This window comes from Tachyglossus aculeatus, chromosome 24 (genome assembly GCF_015852505.1).
Source record: "Tachyglossus aculeatus isolate mTacAcu1 chromosome 24, mTacAcu1.pri, whole genome shotgun sequence".
NCBI lineage: Eukaryota > Metazoa > Chordata > Mammalia > Monotremata > Tachyglossidae > Tachyglossus > Tachyglossus aculeatus.
The window spans coordinates 6610071-6635653 of NC_052089.1; the positions used below are offsets into that span (position 1 = coordinate 6610071).

The 25583-nt window shown below is 52.6% G+C and overlaps 1 protein-coding gene and 1 non-coding gene across 2 annotated transcripts in view; one reads left to right on the plus strand and one right to left on the minus strand.

Moving 5' to 3' along the window:
• The window catches only part of LRP8 (LDL receptor related protein 8), a 151344-nt gene that overhangs the window by 103587 nt on the left and 22174 nt on the right, over nucleotides 1–25583 (plus strand). The window contains exons 7-13 of the mRNA XM_038766282.1: nucleotides 745–867; nucleotides 7206–7325; nucleotides 7411–7536; nucleotides 10907–11078; nucleotides 18400–18627; nucleotides 21817–21935; nucleotides 24771–24910. Of these exons, the coding sequence (XP_038622210.1) occupies nucleotides 745–867; nucleotides 7206–7325; nucleotides 7411–7536; nucleotides 10907–11078; nucleotides 18400–18627; nucleotides 21817–21935; nucleotides 24771–24910 (1028 nt within the window). The remainder of the gene's footprint in view (nucleotides 1–744; nucleotides 868–7205; nucleotides 7326–7410; nucleotides 7537–10906; nucleotides 11079–18399; nucleotides 18628–21816; nucleotides 21936–24770; nucleotides 24911–25583) is intronic.
• On the minus strand, nucleotides 14379–14461 carry TRNAS-UGA. The gene has a single exon. It is a non-coding gene; the product is annotated as a tRNA-Ser (tRNA).

The window sequence follows — 25583 nt, forward strand, 5'->3', positions numbered from 1 at the left end:
TAGGCCTGGGACTCGCAATTTCTTATCTGCCGTGTGACCTCGGATAAGTCACTTCCCTTCTCCGGGCCTCAGTTCCCTCATCTCTAAAATGGGGATTGAGACTGGGAGCCCCTTGTGGGACCGGGACTGGGTCCAATCTGATTAGCTTATAACTGTCGCCCACTGTTGGGTAGGGACCGTCTCTATATGTTGCCAACTTGTACTTCCCAAGCGCTTAGTACAGTGCTCTGCACACAGTAAGCGCTCAATAAATATGATTGAATGAATAAATGAATGAACTGTCCCAGCGCTAAGAACAGCGCTTAACAAATATTATTTTGTACAGATTTATTACTCTATTTTCCTTGTACATATTTACTATTTATTTTGTTAATGATGTGCATCCAGCTTTATTTCTGTTTATTCCGACGACTTGACACCTGTCCACGTGTTTTGTTTTGTCGTCCGTCTCCCCCTTCTAGACTGGGAGCCCGCTGTGGGGTAGGGACCGGCTCTCGATGTTGCCAACTTGTACTTCCCAAGCGCTCAGTGCAGTGCTCTGCGCACAGTAAGCGCTCCATAAATACGATTGAAGGAATTTTTTGTTATCATTGTTTTTATGGCTCGGCTCGCTTCCGTCTGGGTTTTCCCGGTCCCGTTTCGTCACGGCCACCCCGTTGGCCGGCCGGCCCTTCTCCTCCGTGCTGGGCCGGAGGGCTGACGGGGCTCTCTCTCTCTCCCTCTCCCTCTCGTCCGTGCCGACAGAGTCCGCCTGCGCCCGGCCCACGGACTTCCAGTGTAGGAGCGGCGAGTGCATCGACGGCAGCCGGGTCTGCGACACGCACGGAGACTGCCGGGACTGGTCTGACGAGCCCATGAAAGAGTGCGGTATGGTCCCCTGCCTCGCCCGTGCTCACCCCTCCGCCCTCTGCCCACCTGCTTCCTTGGGGTTCATCGGGGGGCCGGTCCCCTCCACCTCTCCGTGACCACCGTGGCGGTCCGGTGGTCCGTGGGGGCGGGCCTGCCTGCCGGGCGAGCGGGATCCCCGGGAGGCCCAGCGCTCCCAGCCCGCGCTGCCCCGATTCCAGGGCTGGGAAGCCAGAGGTGCTGAGCGAGCGCTTAGTACGGTGCTCCGCACGCCGTAAGCGCTCAATAAACCCGATTGAATGAATGAATGGAAGGAGAATCCACCGGGAATGGGCACCCGGAGGCCCAGCCGAGCCCCGCGCTGTCGCCACGGTTCACCGGGTGGGTCCACAGTTCCCCGCTCCTTCTAGGGCCGCCGCAGGGCATATAGAGCCGCCCCCGCCTCAGGGCAGATGTGGGAGCGGGTGCAGACGGGGCCTTGGTAGGCTTTTTCCGGGAAAATCCGAGACGAGGCCCGGGGAGACCGGTGGTGGTGGATGGGTGTTCAGGGGACGCCCCAAACTCAGTAGTTTCTGTCTCATGCCATGGACATGCAAGCCCAGTGGACCGGTCCATCCCCAACGCAGGAAGTCGAAGCTCCTCATGCCCGCTCTCACTCCCTCAGAGCACTGCAATCAATCAATCAATCATATTTATTGAGCGCTTACTGTGTGCAGAGCACTGTACTAAGCGCTTGGGAAGTACAAGTTGGCAACATATAGAGACGGTCCCTACCCAACAGTGGGCTCACAGTCTAGAAGACTCTATTAAGACTGTGAGCCCCACATGGGACAACCTGATCACCTTGTATCCTCCCCAGCACTTAGAACAGTGCTTTGTACATAGTAAGCACTTAATAAATGCCATCATTATTATTATTATTATTATTTTAAGAGTAAACTGGATGCGGCCCGTCATTCTTCTGGCCCCCTGCCCGGCGATTTCCGCCCGCCCGCCCCTCCGGCCCCCTGAAAGTAGCTCTCTGCCAGACAGAGGAGGACCGGACAGGGGTTGGGTTTGCTGTGGAAAGAAGGAGGGAGCTGGGCAAACTCCGGAGTGACCCTTCTTCTGGCCGTTGCAAAGAGCATCCTCTACGGCTCACTTTGCCACAGGATCCCTTCGAATAACCGCATCGGTCGATCAGTCACTCAGTGGTGTTTATCGAGCTCTTACCGTGTGCAGAGCACTGTACCACGCGCTTGGGAGGGTAGTATAACGGAAACGATAGCCGCATTCCCCGCCCGAAGGAGGTTACAGTCTTCAGGGTGGGCGGACCTCAAAATAAATTGTGGATATGGGTGGGCAGACATGAAAATCAATTGTGAATATTTATGTAAGTGCTGCGAGACCGAGTGTGGAGTGACTGTCAAGCGCTTCGAGGGTACAGATCCAACTGCGTAGGTGATGCGGAAGGGAGAGGGAGTAAGGAAAAGAAGGCTTCAGTGGGGAAGGGCTCTTGGGGGAGATGTGATTTTAATAAGGTTTGGAAGGTGGGAAGAGCGGCGGTCCGTTGGAGATGAAGCGGGAGCAAGTTCCGGGCCAGTGGGAGGAAGTGGGCAAGGGGTCGGCAATGAGACGAGATTGAAATACAGCGAGTAGGATGGCAATAGAAGACTGGAGTGTGCAGACTGGATTATAGTAGGAAATCAGCCCACGGCAAGCTCACTGAGTGCCTTAAAGCCCATGGTAAGGAGTTTTTGTTGGATACAGAAGTGGATGGGCAACCAGTGGGGGTTCCTGAGCTGCGGATTGACTTTTTTTCGCAAAAGGATCCGTGCAGCAGGGTGAAGAACGGACCGGAGTGGGGAGAGATGGGAGGCTGGGAGGTCAGCGGGGTGACAGATGCAGTTGTCAAGGCCCTTGAGTCAGAGTAGTAACAGTCCAGGAGTCGGGGTGGGAGGCGGATGGCGGAGGCCAGGAGAGTGGTAACGCAGGGGATTTCGTGTCCGCAGCGGGGCTGAGCCCAAGGGCCGGCTCTCCCTGTGCGTGGTGAGAGGAGAGAAGTGGGCAGGGCCCTGACGGGCCGCCTGCCTGGATCGTGCCCGCAGAACTGTGTCCTGGGGTGGGTCTCAACCGCCGGGACCACTGTCCCCTAGCAGCGCCGGGCCCGCGTGCTGCGTCTGTGACCGGGCCGCCGGGCCAGCCCTGCCGCCAGCTCGGGGCTCCTTGCTGAGGACCCCGGATGTGAAAGGAGACCCTCCCCTGGGTCTTTCAGGGGAGAGAAGCAGCGTGGCCCAGCAGATTCACTCAGTCGTATTTATCGAGCGCTTACTGCGTGCAAAGCACTGTACTAAGTGCTTGGGGGAATACAGTACAACAGGAGACACGTTCCCTGCCCACGAGCTCACAGCCTAGCGGGGGAGACAGACATGAATATACATAAATAACGGATATATTCAGGTGTTTTTGTGGGGATGGGAGGGAGGATGAATGAAGGGAGCAAGTCCGGGCGACACAGGAAGGTGGGAGAAGAGGAAAGGAGGGTTTAGTCGGGGATAAAGAGGATGGAGGATTGTACTTCCCAAGCGCTTAGTCCAGTGCTCTGCACACAGTAAGCGCTCAATAAACATGGTCGAATGAATAAATAAGAGCACAGGCCCGGGAGTCATAAGGACCTGGGTTCTAATGCCGCTTCTGCCACTCGTCTGCTGTGAGATTAAGACTGTGAGCCCCTTGTGGGACGGGGACTGTGTCCAATCTGATTAGTTTATATCTGCCCCAGAACTTGCTTGACTTAACTTGCTTGTTAAGCACTTAATAATATTTGATTTAATAATTGAATGATATTTAATTTAATAATAATTTCACAATTATAATAGTTAATTTAATAATAATAATATAACTATTATTAGTAGTAATGATGATGATTGTTAATTTGTTAGGCACTTAACAAATACTATTATTATTATTATTATTAATTCAGCCCCTTCCCCCATATGCCAACGTGGCTGGAGTTTTCCACCCTATGGACCCCTCCAAACCCCATCATTGGAACACCTGCACATCACAGAGAGACAACTCCAGATTTCTTGTGGGGGGTTGAGGCCTCCCAAGGCACCGAGGGGGAGGCGGGACAGCCCCTGAAGTGGCGGAGGACTCAGCAATTGCCTCTGATTGGCTGGGATGATAATAATAATAATAATAATAATAATAATAATGGTATTTGTTATTATTAATAATAATGATGGTATTTGTTAAGTGCTTACTATGTGCAAAGCACTGTTCTAAGCGCTGGGGGGATACAAGGTGATCACGTTGTCCCACGTGGGGCTCACAGTCTTCGTCCCCATTTTCCAGATAAGGGAACTAAGGCCCAGAGAAGTGAAGTGACTTGCCCAAAGTCACACAGCTGACAATTGGCGGAGCCGGGATTTGAATAATAATAATGATAGTAATGGCATGTATTAAGCGCTTACTATGTGCAAAGCACTGTTCTAAGCCCTGGGGAGGTTACAAGGTGATCAGGTTGTCCCACGGGGAGCTCACAGTCTTAATCCCCGTTTTACAGATGAGGTAACTGAGGCCCAGAGAAGTTAAGTGACTTGCCCAAAGTCACCCAGCTGACAATTGGCGGAGCCGGGATTTGAACCCATGACCTCTGACTCCAAAGCCCGGGCTCTTTCCACTGAGCCACGCTGCTTCTGCAGCAGCGTGGCTCAGTGTTAAGTTAAGCATTAGGCACTTACTACGTGCCAAGCACTGTTGTAGATACAAGATGATCAGGTTGTCCCGCGTGGGGCTCCCAGTCTTAATCCCCATTTTACTGGTGAGGTCACTGAGGCCCAGAGAAGTGAAGTGACTTGCCCAAAGTCCCCCAGCTGACAGGTGGCGGAGGCGGGATTAGAACCCACGACCTCTGACTCCCAAGCCCGGGCTCTTTCCACTGAGCCACGCTGCTTCTCAGTCGTAAGCACCCCATCTTTCTGGACAGGCAGGGCACGCTGTCCCTGGATAGTCGGGACGGGATCAATCAATCAATCGTATTTATTGAGCGCTTACTGTGTGCAGAGCAATGTACTAAGCGCTTGGGAAGTACAAGTTGGGATGGACGGTCGGTAGCCATCTGGCTAAGACAGGGTGGCCTCACTGTGTCCGGTTGGCTGGAGCGGAACGGACGCGCTGTCTCTGGCTGGGGTAGGGTGGACACCCTGTCTCCATCTGACCGGGGTGGGATGGACACTATCAGTAAGTTAATAATAATTATTGAGTCCTTATCCGGTCAGTCAATACTATTTATTGAGTCCTTATCGTGTGCAGAGCCTTTTGGAGAGAGAGTATAGTATAGCAGCAGACACATCCCCTGCCCGTGACGAGCTTACAGTCTAGAGGGAGAGATAGACATTAATAGAAATAAATAAATGACAGATACGTATGTAAATGCTGTGGGGCTGGGTAATGGGAGCGAGTCGGGGGGACGCAGAAGGGAGTGGGAGAAGAGGAAAGGAGGGTTTAGTCAGGGAAGGCCTCTTGGAGGAGATGGGCCTTCAACAAGACTCTGAAGTGGGAGAAAGTAATCGTCCGTCAGATATGAGAGCGTGGTTCGGTGGCTTTGGAGTCAGAGGCCATGGGTTCAAACCCCGGCTCTGCCAATTGTCAGCTGGGTGACTCTGGGCGAGTCATTTCACTTCCCTGGGCCTCAGTGACCTTATCTGGAAAATGGGGATGAAGACTGTGAGTCCCCCGTGGGACGACCTGCTCACCTGGTAACCTCCCCAGCGCTTCGAACAGTGCTTGGCACATAGTAAGCACTTAATAAATGCCATTATTATTATTATTATTATATGAGGAGGGAGGACGGCGAGTTAGATTCATTCATTCAGTCAGTCGTATTTATTGAGCGCTTACTGTGTGCAGAGCACTGTACTAAGTACTTGGGAAGTACAAGTTGGCAACATTAGATGAGATGAGCAGGTCAACATTAGAGGAGCGAAGTGTACAGCGTGGGTTGTAATAGAGTAGTGAGAGGGCAAGGTGAATGAGCGATTTAAAGCCAATTGTGAGGAGTTTTTGTTTGATGCGGAGGTGGGTGGGTGACCACTGAATTTTCTTGAGGAGCGGGGAAACGTGGCCTGAACATTTCTGTGGCAAAATGATCCATGCAGCCGAGTGAAGTACGGACCGGAGTGGGGAGAGACAGGAGGCTGGGAGGTCAGCGAGGAGGCGGAGGCGGGATGGGATGAGTGACTGTATTAACAGCAGTTTAGATGGAGAGGAGAGGGCGGATTTTGGCGATGTCGTGAAGGTGGGACCGACGCGATTTAGGGGTGGACTGAATATGCGGGTTGAAGGAGAGAGAGCAGCCAAGGATAACGCCAAGTTCCCGAGCTTGTGAGGCAGAAAGGACGATGGTGCCTTCTATGGCGACGGGAAAGTCAGGGGGTGGTCAGGGTTTGGGGACGATAAGAAATTTCATTTTATTTCTATTTTAGTTCTGTCTGACTCAGGGTGGACACACTGTGGCTAGCCGGCTGGGGCGGGCCGGGCTGGCCGCGTCGGGCCGGCAGGGGTGTGAAACACATATTTAGCAGCGTGACTCGGTGGAAAGAGCCCGGGCTTTGGAGTCAGAGGTCACGGGTTCAAATCCCAGCTCCGCCAATTTTCAGCTGTGTGACTTTGGGCAAGTCACTTCACTTCTCTGGGCCTCAGTGACCTCATTTGGAAAACGGGGATGAAGACTGCGAGCCCCCCGTGGGACAAGCTGATCACCTTGTAACCTCCCCAGGGCTTAGAATGGTGCTTTGCACATAGTAAGCGCTTAATAAATGCCATCATCATTATTATTATTATTATATTATCTCCGTCTGGCTGGGGTGGGATGGACCGATTGTCTCTGACTGGCAGGCCCCACTGCGTCTCTGTGGCCTGGAAATAAAGGCGACGAGGCGTTGGTCTCCCGCACGGTCTGACCTGAGGTTTGAGGGGGCTGGGGCCCAGCCGGGAGAGCGGAACTGCCGGGATCCCAACCCCGGGCTCCTCGGAGCCGTCCTCCGGCTGGAAGGCGGGTAGGTTCTGGGCTGCCTCGGTTCTCAACCTCCCGCGTCAGGCTTCCTCTTCCAGCCTCTGGTGGGGAGAAGAGCGGAGGAGCCTGGGAAGAGCTGGGATCGAGGGGGCCGATGAAAGATGGGGCGACGTTCCCAGCTGAATCTCCCAAGGTCTCCCGCCGATAGTAAGCAGCTCCTCCGGCCGGCCCTCCTCCCGCTCCCGGGAGCATCCTGGGGGAGTTTGGGCAGGGGCGGTCCCCTCCCCGCCGGATGCCCTCCTCTCTAGGGACACCCCCTTTCCACCCCCCACGCGCCCCCCAGCCCGTATTCCTCCGTCAGGCTTGAACGAGTGCTCCCTCAACAACGGAGGCTGTTCCCACATCTGCAAAGACCTGCGCATCGGCTACGCCTGCGAATGCCCGCCCGGCTACCAGCTGCTGGACAAGAAGACGTGCGGAGGTAACCCCGGGCCCGCCGCCCGGCCCTCGCGGTCCGCCGCCCCGGCCCCCCGCGGCCGCTGACGGGTGGCCACGGTTCCTTACAGACATCGACGAGTGTGAGAGCCCCGACGCCTGCAGCCAGATCTGCGTCAACTACAAGGGCGACTACAAGTGCGAATGCCACGAGGGCTACGAGATGGACGCCGTGACCAGGACCTGCAAAGCCGTCGGTGAGGGGAGAGCGGAGCAGGGACTGGAGGAGCCGGGGGGCTCCCGGGGCAGAGAGGCCCCGAGCACCATGGGAAAGGGGAGGGCGGTGGGGGGGGGACCGATCCACAGTTCTCTCTTTCTGGCACGTATTAAGCGCTTACTATGTGCCGTACTAAGCGCTGGGGCTGATCACAGACGCGTCCCATGGGGCTCCCAGTCGTACATCCCCATTTTACAGGTGAGGTAACTGAGGAACAGAGACGTCAAGTGATTTGCCCAAGCTCACCCAGCCGACAAGCGGTGGAACCGGGTTTAGAACCCAAGTCCCGCCGATTCCCGGGCCCGTTCTCCATCCACTGGGCCAGGCTGTTTCTCGTAGTTCTCCGGAGGCTCCTTCTCAGTTTTTCCTCTAATAATAATAATGATGGCATTTATTAAGCGCTTACTATGTGCAAAGCACAGTTCTAAGCGCCGGGGAGGTTACAAGGTGATGAGGCTGTCCCACGGGGGGCTCACAGTCTTCATCCCAATTTTCCAGATGAGGTCACTGAGGCCCAGAGAAGTGAAGCGACTTGCCCCAAGTCACCCAGCTGACAGTTGGCAGAGCTGGGATTGGAACCCATGACCTCTGACTCCAAAGCCCGGGCTCTCTGCCGGTCATCCTCTAACTATGGGAGCCATTTGAGGCTCAGCGCTGGGCCCCCTTCTAATTCTCCATCTCCACCTTTACCCTTGGAGAACTCATTTGCTGCCGTGGCTTCACCTGCCGTCTCTAAACCGATGATTCCCAAATCAACCTCTCCAGGACCGATCTCCCTCCTTCTCCGCGGTCTCTCGTTTCCTCCTTCTCCCAGGACATCTCTCCCCAGATGTCCTGCCGACACCGGAGACTTAGCGTGTCCGGCTCGGTTTCAGCCTGTCAAGCGCTTAGTACAGTACTCTGCACACGGAAAGCGCTCAGTAAATACGATTGAGTGAATGTCCAAATGTTCTTCCCACCCAAACCCTGTCCTCCCCTTGACTTTCCCGTCACTGTAGACGGCACAATCGTCCTCCCCATCTCACACTCCCCCTCCTCACCCTCCCCATCCCCCCCGCCTTACCTCCTTCCCCTCCCCACAGCACCTGCATATATGTTTGTACAGATTTATTACTCTATTTATTTTACTTGTACATATTTATTCTATTTATTTTATTTTGTTAATATGTTTTGTTTTGTTGTCTGTCCCCCCCTTCTGGACTGTGAGCCCGCTGTTGGGTAGGGACCGTCTCTCTATGTTGCCAAGTTGTACTTCCTAAGCGTTTAGTACAGTGCTCTGCACACAGTAAGCGCTCACTAAATACGATTGAATGAATGAACAAGCTCATCATCTTGGCATCAGCCTTGACTCATCGCTCTCGTTCAGCCCACACATTTTCTGCCCGTTCTGCTTTCACAACACAATGGGAATTCACCCTTTCATCTCCGCCCAAACTGCTACTCCGCTGATGGTATCCCCCGCTAGCTACAACATCGGTCTCCTCGCCGGCCTCCCTGCCGTTTGTCTCTTCCCCACTCCAGTCCGTACTTCACACTGCTGCCCAGATCATTTTTCATTCATTCAATTGTATTTAGCGAGTGCTGACTGTGTGCAGAGCACTGTACTAAGCGCTTGGGAAGTCCCTACCTAACAACGGGCTCACAGTCTATAATGGGGAGACAGACGACTAAACAACACATGGAGACAAATTTTTCTGAAAAACGGCTCAGTCCGTGTTTCCTCACTCCTCGAAAACCTCCAATGACTGCCCATCTACGTCCGCATCAGACTGAAACTCCTTTCCATGGGCTTTAAGACGCTCGATCCGGATTCTCCCTCATACCTTAGCTCACTGATTTCCCACCATAACCCAATCTACAAAGCCTAGCACGTTAACTACACGCCGTACTTCGATGTCATCTACCTCCCCACCTCCCCACATTTTCCCTCAGGCCTCTTCGGATCCTCCAATCCCCAGCTTTCCCCGCCTTCAAAACCCTTCTAAAAATCACTTCTCCTCCAAAAGGCCTTCCCAGACTAAAACTTTCATTTCCCCCGTGCCGCCTCTCGTCTGTATCAACTATCATCTTGCCTCTCTGCACCCCTTAGAGTCTTCGACATCCACCCCGGCCCTCCAGAACTTGTTTAAATATTCCTACACTCCACCGTTCCCCCCATCCCTAATCTATTTTGCTGTCTGTCTCTCCCTGTGGGCGGGAATCGTATCTCCCAACTCTGTTGTATTGTGCTTTCCCAAGTGCTTAGTACAGCGCACACAGTAAGTGCTCAATAAATATCACTGATCGAAGGGACAGAGCTGGGATTTGACCCCACGTCCCGCGACCCCCAGGTCCTAAGCGTTTTCCACTAGATCACACTTGCTTCAGAGCCACGGGGCGAGGAGTCGGGCTGGGTTTTCTCTCTCTGGAGGAGGATGGAAAGATCGGCTGAAATCCACCTGCCTGGACATCAGAGGGCCTGGGTTCTAATCACGGCACCACCATTCAACTGCTGTGTGACCTTGGGCAAGTCATTTTTTAAAATATATATATTTGTTTAGAGCTTCCTATGTGCCAGTCACTGTACTAAGCACTGAGCCAGATACAAGATAATGGGGTTGGCTACAGTCCCCGTCCCAGACGGTCTTAGTCATTCATCCATTCAGTCGTACTTATTGAGCGCTTACTAATCCCCAGAAGCAGCGTGGCTCAGTGGAAAGAGCCCAGGCTTTGGAGTCAGAGGTCATGGGTTCGAGTTCCGGCTCTGCCAGTTGTCAGCTGTGTGACTTTGGGCAAGTCACTTCACTTCTCGGGGCCTCGGTTCCCTCATCTCTAAAATGGGGAAGAAGACTGTGAGCCCCCCCGTGGGACAACCCGATCACCTTGTAACCTCCCCAGCGCTTAGAACAGTGCTTGGCACATTCATTCATTCAATCGTATCTATTGAGTGCTAACTAAGCGCTTGGGAAATCCAAGTTGGCAACCTATAGAGATGGTCCCTACCCAACAGCGGGCTCACAGTCTAGAAGACTAGGAGTCTAGAAGGCACATACTTAATAAATGCCATTATTATTATTAAGTACCAGGCACAGAGAATACCAGGCACAGAGAAGTGACGTGAGTTACCCAAGGTCACACGGCAGACCGGAATTAGAGCCCAGGTCCTCCGACTCTCCGGCCTGGGCTCTTTTCCTCATCTGTAAAAGGGCTGGTCTCCCGCCTGGACTGTCCCGTCCGGCCTGTCACCTTGCGTCCACCCCGGCGCTTAGCGCGGAGCTCGGCCTAGAGAGAGCGCCGGACGACTGCCGGCCTCGGCTGACCGATCCCGCGGGATGGCCTCCCTCCCCGACTGTCTCTGTTCCCCACGGCAGGCAAGAGCCCCTCCCTGATCTTCACGAACCGTCACGAGGTCCGCAAGATCGACCTGGCGAAGCGGGACCACTCCCGCCTCATCCCCGTCCTCAAGAACGTGGTGGCCCTGGACGTCCAGGTGGCCACCAACAGGATCTACTGGTGCGACCTCTTCTACCGTAAGATGTACAGGTCAGAGCCGCCGCCGCCGCCGCCCGCCCGCCCGGGGCGACTTTCCCTTTTCTGTAAAAAAAAAAAACGGGATTCGTTAAGCGCTTACCGTGTGCCGGACACTGTTCTGAGCGCCGGGGTAGAGACGGGCTCATCAGGTTGGACGCTCTGGGACTCGCAGTCTTAATCCCCGGTTTCCAGATGGGGGAACTGAGGCCCAGAGAAGTGAAGTGACTCGCCCGAGGTCACACAGCAGCCGGGTTCTAGTTTTACAGGGCTGCGCTCTACATCGGTTCTGAGGCGCTCCTGGTAAATAAATGAATTTTGCTATTTGTTAAGCGCTTACTGTGTGCAAAGCACTGTTCTAAGCGTCCCCCTCCTTCCTCTCCCCATCCCCCCGCCTTACCTCCTTCCCCTCCCCACAGCACCTGTATATATGTTATGTCTGTACGTATTTATTACTCTATTTATTTATTTATTTTATTTGTACATATTTATTCTATTTATTTTATCTTGTTAATATGTTTTGTTGTCTGTCTCCCCCTTCTGGATTGTGAGCCCGCTGTTGGGGTAGGGACCGTCTCTATATGTTGCCAACTTGTACTTCCCACCTGCTTAGTACAGTGCTCTGCACACAGTAAGCGCTCAGTAAATACAATTGAATGAATGAATGCACACAGTAAGCGCTCAGTAAATACAGTTGAATGAATGAATGAATACAAGGTGATCAGGTTGTGCCGTGTGGGGCTCACAATCTTAATCCCCATTTTCCAGATGAGGGAACTGAGGCCCAGAGAATTGACGTGACTTGCCCCAAAGTCACACAGCTGACAATTGGTGGAGCCGGGATTTGAATCCGTGACCTCTGACTCCAAAGCCCGGGCTCTTTTCCACTGAGCCCCGCTGCTTCTCCTGGTACTCCCGCCCCCTTCACATCTGACAGCCCACCGGTCTCCCCACCTTCAAAGCCCCCCCAAGAGTCACCTCTCCAAGACCCCGGCCCTAGACCCTCATTTCCCCTCCTCACCCCTTCTGCATCGCATTTATTGAGCGCTTACTCTGTGCGGAGCTCTCTGCTGAGGACTTGGGCGAATCCACTCCAGCAGAGTTGGTGACAGGTTTCCTGCCCCGATGGTATTGTCACCCGTCCGCTTGTTTTCTTTCATTGTCTGTCTCCCCCTTCTAGCCTGTGAGCCCGTCTCTATAGGTTGGACTTCCCAAGCGCTTAGTACAGTTCTCTGCACACAGTAGGCGCTCAGTAAGTATGATTGAATGAATGAATGAACCAGTTTACACCATAGAGGGGAGGTGTAATTTATACCCCTCTGTAGCATAACTCCTTGTGGGCGGGGATCTACCAATTCCACGGTATTGTACTCTTCTGAGCGCTCAGTTCAGCCCTCCAGCCATAGGAGGTGCTCAGTAAATAGCGTTGATTGATCGAGCGGTTAATTGGTTGGTTTTGGACTCCTCCCAGCTGGGGAAGATCAGGCAGTTCACAGCCAAAGGCAGATCCTCAAGACAACCAAGAGGTGTTCAATGATAATCAAAAATAGGAACAACAGTTGCGGTATTTGTTCATTAAGCACGTATTATCAATCAATCAATCAATCAATCATATTTATTGAGCGCTTGCTGGGTGCGGGGCACTGTACTCAGCGCTTGGCGAGTACAGTTCGGCAACAGAGACGATCGCGCAACCCATCTGACCAGCCATCTCCAAAGCCATGTTAAAAATCCCGTCTCCTCCAGGAGGCCTTCCCTGACTAATCCCTCATCTCCCTACGCTCCCTCTCTGTGTGACCTTGGGCAAGTCACTTCACCTCGCTGTGCCTCGGTGACCTCATCTGTAAAACGGGAATTAAGACTGTAGGCTCCACGCGGGATTTGGAGTCTATCCAACCTGATTAATAATAATGATGGCATTTATTAAGCGCTTACTATGTGCAAAGCACCGTTCTAAGCGCTGGGGAGGTTACAAGGTGAGCAGGTTGTCCCACTGGGGGCTCACAGTCTTCATCCCCATTTTCCAGATGAGGGAACTGAGGCCCAGAGAAGTGAAGTGACTTGCCCAAAGTCACACAGCTGACAATGGGCGGAGACGAGATTTGAACCCATGACCTCTGACTCCAAAGCCTGGGCTCTTTCCACTGAGCCACGCTCTACCCCAGCGCTTAGTAATAATACTAATAATGTTGGTTTTCGTTAAGCGCTTACTATGTGCCGAGCACTGTCCTAAGCGCTGGGGAGGATACAAGGTGATCAGGTTGTCCCAGTCTTCATCCCCATTTGACATATGAGGGAACTGAGGCCCAGAGAAGTGAAGTGGCTTGTCCAAGGTCACACAGCTAAGTGGCTGAGCGGGGATTTGAACCCCTGACCTCTGACTCCCAAGCTGCGCTCGCCTCGCAGCAGCATGGCTCAATAGGAAGGAGCACGGGCTTTGGAGTCAGAGGTCGTGGGTTCAAATCCTGACTCCGCTGATTGTCAGCTGTGGGACTCGGGGCAAGTCACTGAACTTCTCTGGACCTCAGTGACCCCATCTGGAAAATGGGGATTAAGACTGTGAGCCCCAAAGAGGGACAACCTGATCACTTTGTAACCTCCCCAGTGCTTAGAACAGTGCTTTGCACGTAGTAAGCGCTTAATAAATGTCATCATTATTCCAGCGCTTAGAACAGTGCTCTGCACATAGTAAGCGCTTAACAAATGCCATCATTATTATTTCCACTGAGCCACACTGCTTCTCAGTACAGTGCCTGGGGCATAGTAAGTACTGAACAAATATCAGAAAAAACAGTCCTTGGCACATAGTAAGCACTTGACAAATGCTATCATTATTGTTATATTATCGCTACTATTATCATTATTATTATTGTCTTCCCGATTCATTCTGGGAAAGCGGCGCCGAGAGTGACAGGACGACACTCGTGGGCAGGAAATGTGTCTGTTTATTGTTATATTGCACTCACCCAAGTGCTCAGTACAGTGCTTTGCTGGCAGTACGTGCTCAATAAATACGACTGAGTCAGTGACATTTCTCTGAATAATCCGGGCCCCTCTCATTCATTCATTCATTCGATCGTATTTATTGAGCGCTTACTGTGTGCAGGGCACTGTGCTAAGCGCTTGGGAAGTCCAAGTTGGGAACATGTAGAGACGGTCCCTACCCAACAGCGGGTTCACAGCCTGATTACCTCGTATCCCCCCCAGCACTTAGAACAGTGCTTTGCACATAGTAAGCGCTTAACAAATGTCATTATTATTATTATTATTATTATTAGAAGAAAAATATTGTCCCTTCCGCAGTGGGAAGAAATTCGCTGTGAGCAGGATACGAACCTGCGCGGGAAAACCCCATTGGATTTCAAGTCCAACGCTTTAACCCCCTCGGCCATCACAGCACAGCTTCAGGCTCCTAGGGATGATGATGCTGGTATTTGTTAAGCTCGTACCGGATGCTGAGCATTGTGTGACTTTGGACAAGTCACTTCACTTCTCTGTGCCTCAGTGACCTCATCAGTAAAATGGGGATGAAGACTGGGAGCCCCCTGTGGGACAATCTGATCACCTTGTAACCTCCCCGGTGCTTAGAACAGTGCTTTGCATGTAGTAAGCGCTTAATAAATGCCATTATTATGGTTATTATTGCCTCAGATAGGTAGCACGGTCAGAGGTGACACAGGCCTTGTCCCTCGCGGGACTCCCAGTCTAAGGGGGAGGGAGAACAGGCCTCGGATCCCTATTTTACAGGTGAGAAAACTGAGACCCAGGCAAGGCGGCCAGACTAGTAGAGAAGCAGTGTGGCTTAGTGGACGGGGCACGGGTTCTAATCCCGGCTCCACCGCGTGTCTGCTGTGTGATCTTGGGCAAGTTGCTTCACTTCTCTGGGCCTCCGTTAACTCATCTGTAAAATGGGGATTAAGAACGTGAGCCCCCCGTGGGACAACCGGATCACCTTGTAACCTCCCTGGGGCTTAGAACAGTGCTTGGCACATAGTAAGCTCTTAATAAATTCCATCATTATTATTATTATTATTATTATTATTATTATTATTATTATCACCTTGTAACCTCCCCAGTGCTTAGAACAGTGCTTGGCACATAGTAAGCGCTTAATAAATTCCATTATTATTATTATTATTATCACCTTGTAACCTGCCCAGCACTTAGAACAGTGCTTGACACATAGTAAGGGCTTAACAAGTACCATGATCATCATCATGATCACGCAGCGTGGCTCAGCGGAAAGAGCCCGGGCTTTGGAGTCAGAGGTCATGGGTTCAAATCCCGGCTCCGCCAATTGTCAGCTGTGTGACTTCGGGCAAGTCACTTCACTTCTCTGGGCCCCCGTTACCTCATCTGTAAAATGGGGATGAAGACTGGGAGCCCCACGTGGGACAAACTGATCACCTTGTAACCTCCCCAGCGCTTAGAACAGTGCTTTGCACATAGTAAGCGCTTAACAAATATCATTATTATTATTATTATTATTTATCATCATCATAGTAATTATTATTATCAGCATTATTACTTGAAGTGACTTACCCAGAGTCACGCAGCAAGCAGTCGGCAGAGCCGAGATGAGAACCCAGGTCCTCCGACTGCCAGGCCGTGCTGCTTCTCAGATATTTCTTCTCATATGCTTCTCACACGAGAAGCAGCGTGGCTCCGTGGAAAGAGCCCGGGCTCTGGAGTCGGAGGTCACGGGTTCAAATCCCGGCTCCGCCGACCGTCAGCCGTGCGACTCTGGGCAAGTCGCTTCACTTCTGTGGGCCTCAGTTATCTCATCTGGAAAACGGGGATGAGAACCGTGAGTCCCCGGTGGGACAACCTGATTCAGTCATTCATTCATTCAATCGTCTTTATTGAGCGCTTACTGTGGGCAGAGCGTTGGACTAAGCGCTTGGGAAGGACAAGTTGGCAACATATATAGAGACGGCCCCTACCCAACGTGGGCCTCAGTTATCTGGAAAATGGGGGTGAAAACCGTGAGTCCCCCGTGGGACAACCTGATTCATTCATTCATTCATTCAATCGTCTTTATTGAGCGCTTACTGTGGGCAGAGCGCTGGACTAAGCGCTTGGGAAGGACAAGTTGGCAACATATATAGAGACGGCCCCTACCCAACATGGGCCTCAGTTATCTGGAAAATGGGGGTGAAAACCGTGAGTCCCCCGTGGGACCACCTGATTCAGTCATTCATTCATTCAATTGTATTTATTGAGCACTTACTGTGGGCAGAGCTCTGGACTAAGCGCTTGGGAAGGACAAGTTGGCAACATATATAGAGATGGTCCCTACCCAACATGGGCCTCAGTTATCTGGAAAATGGGGATGAAAACCGTGAGTCCCCTGTGGGACCACCTGATTCAGTCATTCACTCATTCAATCGTATTTATTGAGCACTTACTGTGGGCAGAGCGCTGGACTAAGCGTTTGGGAAGGACAAGTTGGCAACATATATAGAGACGGCCCCTACCCAACATGGGCCTCAGTTATCTGGAAAATGGGGGTGAAAACCGTGAGTCCCCCGTGGGACCACCTGATTCAGTCATTCACTCATTCAATCGTATTTATTGAGCGCTTACTGTGGGCAGAGCTCTGGACTAAGCGCTTGGGAAGGACAAGTTGGCAACATATAGAAACGGTCCCTACCCAACATGGGCCTCAGTTATCTGGAAAATGGGGATGAAAACTGTGAGTCCCCCGTGGGACAACCTGATTCAGTCATTCATTCATTCAATTGTATTTATTGAGCGCTTACTGTGGGCAGAGCGCTGGACTAAGCGTTTGGGAAGGACAAGTTGGCAACATATATAGAGACGGCCCCTACCCAACATGGGCCTCAGTTATCTGGAAAATGGGGGTGAAAACCGTGAGTCCCCCGTGGGACCACCTGATTCAGTCATTCACTCATTCAATCGTATTTATTGAGCGCTTACTGTGGGCAGAGCTCTGGACTAAGCGCTTGGGAAGGACAAGTTGGCAACATATAGAAACGGTCCCTACCCAACATGGGCCTCAGTTATCTGGAAAATGGGGATGAAAACTGTGAGTCCCCCGTGGGACAACCTGATTCAGTCATTCATTCATTCAATTGTATTTATTGAGCGCTTACTGTGGGCAGAGCGCTGGACTAAGCGCTTGGGAAGGACAAGTTGGCAACATATATAGAGACGGCCCCTACCCAACATGGGCCTCAGTTATCTGGAAAATGGGGGTGAAAACCGTGAGTCCCCCGTGGGACCACCTGATTCAGTCATTCACTCATTCAATCGTATTTATTGAGCGCTTACTGTGGGCAGAGCTCTGGACTAAGCGCTTGGGAAGGACAAGTTGGCAACATATAGAAACGGTCCCTACCCAACATGGGCCTCAGTTATCTGGAAAATGGGGATGAAAACTGTGAGTCCCCCGTGGGACAACCTGATTCAGTCATTCATTCATTCAATTGTATTTATTGAGCGCTTACTGTGGGCAGAGCGCTGGACTAAGCGCTTGGGAAGGACAAGTTGGCAACATATATAGAGACGGCCCCTACCCAACATGGGCCTCAGTTATCTGGAAAATGGGGGTGAAAACCGTGAGTCCCCCGTGGGACCACCTGATTCAGTCATTCACTCATTCAATCGTATTTATTGAGCGCTTACTGTGGGCAGAGCGCTGGACTAAGCGTTTGGGAAGGACAAGTTGGCAACATATATAGAGACGTCCCCTACCCAACATGGGCCTTAGTTATCTGGAAAATGGGGGTGAAAACCGTGAGTCCCCCGTGGGACCACCTGATTCAGTCATTCACTCATTCAATCGTATTTATTGAGCGCTTACTGTGGGCAGAGCGCTGGACTAAGCGCTTGGGAAGGACAAGTTGGCAACATATAGAAACGGTCCCTACCCAACATGGGCCTCAGTTATCTGGAAAATGGGGGTGAAAACCGTGAGTCCCCCATGGGACCACCTGATTCAGTCATTCACTCATTCAATCGTATTTATTGAGCGCTTACTGTGGGCAGAGCGCTGGACTAAGCGCTTGGGAAGGACAAGTTGGCAACATATAGAGACGGTCCCTACCCAATAGCAGTCACCTTGTAACCTTCCCAGCGCTTAGAACAGTGCTTGGCATGTAGTAAACGCTTAACAAATACCATTATTATTATTATTATATGTACAGGCTTACTTAGAGGGAATGAACGCTTAGGCAGGGCGGACGGGAAGGAGGTTTAAGCGCCCAGTACAGTGCTTGGCACACAGTCGGCGCTCGGTAAAGATGATGGAATTGAACCGCGGGTGGGGCGGGGAGGTGGGGTGAACTCCAAGCCGCGTCCGTCTCCTCCACAGCGCCTACCTCGACAAAGCCAGTGACCCCGGAGAGCACGTGGTCCTGATCGACAGCCAGCTGCACTCCCCCGAGGGCCTGGCCGTGGACTGGATCCACCGGAACCTGTACTGGACGGACTCCGGCAACAAAACCATCTCCGTGGCCACGGCCGACGGGAGCCGAAGGAAAACCCTCTTCAGCAGCAGCCTGAGCGAGCCCCGGGCCATCGCCGTGGACCCCATCCGGGGGTGAGAGCGATCGGTCGATGGGTCGTACTTTTGGGGGGGGGACTCACTCGGTGCGGAGCGCCGTTCCGATTCCACGCGCTCCGACGACTCTGACGCCTGTCTCCGTGTTTCGTTTATCATCTAAAAGAAGAGATTCGACACTATTATTATTATTATTATTTTTATAAAGTCTTCCCGATTCATTCTGGGAGGCCGGAAAGCAGCGCCGAGAGTTACGGGCTGACACTCGTGGGCAGGAACTGTGTCTATTGTTACATTGTCCTCTCCCAAGTGAGCCCTTTCATTCATTCATTCATTCATTGTCGTATTTATTGAGCGCCTACTGCGTGCAGAGCGCTGGACTAAGCGCTTGAGAAGCAGTGCGGTTCAGTGGAAAGAGCGTCGGAGGTGATGGGTTCAAATCCCAGCTCCGCCACTTGTCAGCTGTGTGACTTTGGGCAAGTCACTCAACCTCTCCGTGCCTCAGTTCCCTCATCTGTAAAATGGGGGTGAAGACTGTGAGCCCCACGTGGGACAACCCGATCACCTTGTATCCCCCCCCAGCGCTTAGAACAGTGCTTTGCACAGAGTAAGCACTTAACAAATGCCATCATTATTATTATTACCATTATTACAAGTCGGCAACATATAGAAACGGTCCCTACCCAACAATGGGCTCACAGTCTAGAACGGGGAAACAAAACGTGTGGACGCATGTCCAGTCGTCAGAACATATAGAAATAAAGCTAGATGCACATCATTAACAGAATAAATAGAATAGTAAATATGTACGAGTAAAATAAATAGAGTAATAAATCTGTACAAACATATATACAGGTGCTGTGGGGAGGGGAAGGAGGAGGAGAGGAAAAAGGGGGATCAGTCTGGGAAGGCCTCTCGGAGGAGGTGGGCTCTCAGTAGGGCTTTGAAGGGAGGCGTGGCTCAGTGGAAAGGGCCCGGGCTTTGGAGTCCGAGGTCATGGGTTCAAATCCCGGCTCTGCCAATTGTCAGCTGGGTGACTTTGGGCAGGTCACTTCACTTCTCTGGGCCTCAGTTGCCTCATCTGGAAAATGGGGATGAAGACTGTGAGCCCCCCGTGGGACAACCTGATCACCTTGTAACCTTCCCAGCGCTTAGAACATGCTTTGCACAGAAGAAGCGCTTAATAAATGTTATCGTTATTATTATTATTATGTGCGGAGGGAGGGCATTCCTTGTTGGGTAAAGACCGTCTCCATATGCTGCCGACTTGTACACCCCAAGCGCTTAGTCCAGTGCTCTGCACACGGTAAGCGCTCAATAAATACGATCGAATGAATCAAACGGTCACATCAATCGGCAATATCGCTCGAGTGCTTACCGTGTACCGAGCGCTGTGCTAAGCGCTTGGGAGAGTACGACTCAACGGAATTAGCAGACACGTTCCCCGCCCGTGACGAACTTTAGAGGCAGACCCCACTGCTGGCTGGGGGCCGATTGCCCATGGCGGTTGTTCCCCGGGGGCAGAGGTGTGAATCCCGCTCAGTCGCCGTCCTCTCCCACGTCTCCCGCGAATTGGACGCTGAGAGACTCTTCCTGGTCCACAGTCAGCCCGGGGCCTCCCCTTTATAATAATAATGATGGCATTTATTAAGCGCTTCCTATGTGCAAAGCACTGTTCTAAGTGCCGGGGAGGTTCCAAGGTGATCAGGTCGTCCCCCGGGGGGCTCACAGTCTTCATCCCCATTTTACAGATGAGGGAACTGAGACCCAGAGAAGTGAAGTGACTTGCCCAAAGTCACCCAGCTGACAATTGGCGGAGCCGGGATTTGAACCCATGACCTCTGACTCCAAAGCCCGGGCTCTTTCCACCGAGCCACGCTGCTTCCCTTTCACCTTTCCTCACTCCCCGTCCCCCTCCACTGGCAGCCCTCATTCATTCATTCATTCAATTGTATTTATTGAGCGCTTACTGTGTGCAGAGCACTGTACTAAGCGCTTGGGAAGTACAAGGTGGCAACATCTAGAGACGGTCCCTACCCAACAGTGGGTCTAGAAGACTCAGCCTCGGTAGCCAGCCCCCCCCCCGGGCCTGTAGTCCCCAAGTCCCCTACATCTTGGCCCAGAGCCCCGGCCGGGCCTCTAGTCCCCGGGTCTCCTGCCTCTAATAATAATATTTGTTAAGCGCATACTGTGTGCAAAGCACTGTTCTTAGCGCTGGGGAGGTGACAAGGTGACGGGTTGTCCCACGGGGGGCTCACAGTTTTCATCCCCATTTTCCAGACGGGGTCACTGAGGCCCAGAGAAGTGAGGCGACTTGCCCGAAATCACACAGCTGACAGTTGGCGGGGCCGGGATTTGAACCCATGACCTCCGACTCTTTTCCACTGAGCCATGCTGCTTCTCCCGTAGTCCCCAAGTCCCCTATCTCTTGACCCAGAGCCCCGGTAGCCAACCCCGCCGGGCCTGTAGTCCTTGGGTCTCCTGCCTTTAATAATAATCATAGTAATAATGGTATTTTCATTCATTCAGTCATACTTATTGAGCGCTTACTGTGTGCAGAGCACTGGACTAAGCGCTTGGGAAGTACAAATCGGCAACATATAGAGACGGTCCCTACCCAACAGCAGGCTTACAGTCTACAGTGTAGCACCTGTAGGAATCACAAGCTCAGCTCAGTTTTTGTTATTTGGTATTTGTTAAGCGCTTACTATGTGCCGGGTACTGCACTGAGCGCTGTGATGGATACAAGCAAATCGGATTGGACACAGTCCCTGTCCCGTGTGGGGCTCCCAATCTCCATCCGCATTCTTCAGATGAGGTCACTGAGGCCCAGAGAGGTGAAGTGACTCGCCCAAGGCCACACAGCAGACAAGTGGCGGAGCCGGGATTAATAATAATACTAATGGTGGCATTTATTAAGCGCTTACTATGTGCAAAGCACTGTTCTGTGCGCTGGGGAGGTTACAAGGTGATCAGGTTGCCCCACAGGGGGCTCACCGTTTTAATCCCCGTTTTACAGATGAGGTAACTGAGGCACAGAGAAGCGAAGTGACTTGCCCAAAGTCTGAGTCTCAGGCCCGGGCTCTAGCCACTCCGCCACGAGGCCTCTCGGCCCACAGCCCCGGCCGCCGGCCCCGCCGGGCCTCTCCTCCCTGGGTCCCCCCGCCGCTGGGGCCGCCCCGTCCGGTGGGGACCCTCACGTCTGTGTGTCCCCGTTTGGCCCTCCAGGTACATGTACTGGTCGGACTGGGGCGACGAAGCCAAGATCGAAAAGTCGGGGCTCAACGGGGCGGACCGTCAGGTGCTGGTTCTGGACAACATCGCGTGGCCCAACGGCATCACCCTGGGTAGGCGGGCCCCAGGCGGGGCGGGCGCTGCCCTCGGAGGGGTGGGGGGCCGGGCCTGGGGTCCCCCCGCAACGGCCAGCTTGGGCCCGGACCGCCGACGTTCCCCCTGGCACCGCTCCCGAACCCCGGAAACTGGGCTGACACACCGGGGAAGGGAGGAAGAGGCTTTCCGGCCCGTCACTTTGGTTGCAAGGGGGACCCTCTAATCCATCCAGCACAAGAAAGTCACAACTTCTCTGAGCCTCAGTTACCTCATCTGTAAAATGGGGATTAAGACTGTGGGTCCCACGTGGTATCTCCCCAGTGCTTAGAACACATAGTAAGCGCTTAACAAATACCATTATTATTTTTTTTAAAATTTCACTTAACCTGAGTAGGATGAGATCTGTCTCAGAGATCAAATGCCCAAAACACGACTACACTACAGCGCCATAGCCAACTTTTTTTTTATAGCATTTATTAAGCGCTTACTATGTGCCAAGCACTGTTCTAAGCGCTGGGGAGGTTACAAGGTGATCAGGTCGCCCCACGGGGGGCTCACAGTCTCCATCCCTATTTTACAGTCGAGGGAACTGAGGCCCAGAGAAGTGAAGCGACTTGCCCAAAGTCACCCAGCTGACAGTTGGCGGAGCCGGGATTTGAACCCATGACCTCTGACTCCAAAGCTCGTGCTCTTTTCACTGAGCCACGCTGCTTCTCTAGCTTTAATAATAATAATAATCACTGTGGTATTTGTTAAGTCCTTACTATGTGCCAAGCACTGTTCTAAGCACTGGGGAGGTTACAGGGTGATCAATTCATCCCATGGGGGCTCACAATCTCCATCCCCATTTTACAGTCAAGGGAACTGAGGCCCAGAGAAGTGAAGCGACTTTCCCAAAGTCACCCAGCTGACGGCGGAGCTGGGATTTGAACCCATGACCTCTGACTCCAAAGCTCGTGCTCTTTCCACTGAGCCACGCTGCTTCTCTAGCTTTAATAATAATAATAATCACTGTGGGATTTGTTAAGTCCTTACTATGTGCCGAGCACTGTTCTAAGCACTGGGGAGGTTACAAGGTGATCAGGTCGTCCCACGGGGGGCTCACAGTCTCCATCCCCATTTTACAGTCGAGGGAACTGAGGCCCAGAGAAGTGAAGCGACTTGCCCAAAGTCACCCAGCTGACAGTTGGAGGAGCTGAGATTTGAACCCGTGACCTCTGACTCCGAAATTTGTTCCCTTTCCACTGAGCCACACTGCTTCTCTAACTTTAATAATAATAATAATCACTGTGGTATTTGTTAAGTGCTTACTATGCGCCAAGCACTGTTCTAAGCGCTGGGGAGGTTACAGGGTGATCAGGTCGTCCCACGGGGGGCTCCCAGTCTTCATCCCCATTTTCCAGACGAGGGAACTGAGGCCCAGAGAAGTGAAGCGACTTGCCCAAAGTCACCCAGCTGACAGTTGGCAGAGCCGGGATTTGGACCCGTGACCTCTGACTCTGACTTGTTGCCAACTTGTACTTCACCAGCGCTTAGTACAGTGCTCTGCACACAGTAAGCGCTCAATTAATACGATTGATTGATTGATTGACTCCGAAGCTCGTGCTCTTTCCACTGAACCACGCTGCCTCTCTAGCTTTAATACTAATGATAATCACTGTGGTATTTGTTAAGTGCTTACTACGCGACAAGCACTCTGCTAAGGTCTGGGGGAAATACAAGCAAATGGGGTTGGCCCCGGAGGTCCCACGGGGGGCTCACAGTCTTCATCCCCATCTCTGCCGGCCACTTGGACGGTCGCCCTCCAGGGCACCCGGCTTCACAGTTAGGGGCGACCCCCCCAAAGCCCCCAACTCTCTCCTCTCCATCCTCAACTTACCCTCCAGGGACCCCACACGGCCCGCTCCGCCTTGTCTCCGCCCCAGGATTTCCAGCCGCAGTGTTCTGGGAGAGCGGATTCCCGGGGCTTATCCCACTTGGGAGGGAAGAAGTGTTGGTTTTGAACCTTGCTTCCAACCTGCGCTCTCTGAAATCGTCCCAGTAGCTTGTTGCCGCCATTCTGGGCCCCTTGGGCTTCAACGTCCCCCCGCCACCAAAGGCTCCCCCAAAATAAGCATCTGGGGTTCAGCCCGAAGGGCCCAGTCTGCATCGTGAAGCGGCGTGGCTGAGAGAAGCAGCATGGCTCAGTGGAAAGGGCCCAGGCTTTGGAGTTGGGGGTCATGGGTTCGAATCCCGGCTCCGCCACTTGTCAGCTGTGTGACTTTGGGCAAGTCACTTCAGTTCTCGGAGCCTCAGTTACCTCATCTGTAAAATGGGGGTGATGACTGTGAGCCCCCACGGGACAACCTGATCACCTTGTATCCCCCCGAGCGCATAAAACAGTGCTTTGCACATAGTCATAATAATAATAATAATGATTATTATTATTGCACATAATAATAATAATAATGATTATTATTATTGCACATAATAATAATCATTATTATTATTATCGTAGTGTGGCCCGGCACGTTCCGGCCAACTAGCCTGGAACGTCCATGTTAACGGGAACCAGAACTGGATAGGGGATGACCAGCGGGATGATCGTCCTGATGATCCGGGAGGGAAGAGGGAAAGGGAGGGGCGACCCCCTCCTCAGCTTCTAGCCGGGGCGCGACTCATTCCTTCAATCGTATTGAGCGCTCACTGTGTGCAGAGCACTGTACTAAGCGCTTGGGAAGTACAAGTTGGCAACCTATAGAGACGGTCCCTACCCAACAGTGGGCTCACAGTCTAAACTCCTAGAGACCCCGGGGGTCGGACCCCCGCCGATCCGGGCCGGGCTCCCTAAACCTGCTTCTTTCGCCCGTCAGATCTGCTGAGCCAACGTCTCTACTGGGTGGACTCCAAGCTGCACCTCCTGTCCAGCATCGACTTCAACGGGGGCAACAGGAAAGTCCTCATTTTCTCCGTGGACTACCTAAGCCACCCGTTTGGGATAGCGGTGTTTGAGGTGAGTGGCAGGTGGGGAGCTCCGGTGCGGTGCTCCGTCTCCACTGACGGGAGTGAAGGGCTTTAAATTGCAGCAGGAGGGATTCCGGGTAGACCTCGAGAATCCTGACACCGCAGACGGTGAAGCGGCGATCCCGGGAAGGGTGGGGGAAACCGAACTAGAGGCCCGGTTCTGGTGTGACGTGAGAACCACCGTCGCTCACGCCCCGTTCTAGTACTGTGTAGGAGCGGCCCGGCTCAGTGGAAAGAGCCCGGGTTTTGGAGTCAGAGGTCGTGGGTTCAAATCCCGGCTCCACCAGTTGTCGGCTGGGTGACTTTGGGCAAGTCACTTCACTTCTCTGGGCCTCAGTTACCTCATCTGGAAAATGGGGATTAAGACCGTGAGCCCCCCGTGGGACAATCCGATCACCCAGCCTTTGAACAGTGCTTTGCACATAGTAAGTGCTTAATAAATGCCATCATTATTATTATTATTATTATTATTATTATTATTAGCCTGTGGAGTTTTGGTCCCTGCTTAGGGATAATTGAGCTGGGGACGATATAGAGAATCATTTAATCCATTGGTGGCATTGATTGAGTGATTGCTACTTGCCGAGCACTGTACTAAACGCCTGGGAGAGTACAGTGCAACAGAATCAGAGGATTCGTTTCCGGCGCATAACAAGGTTAAA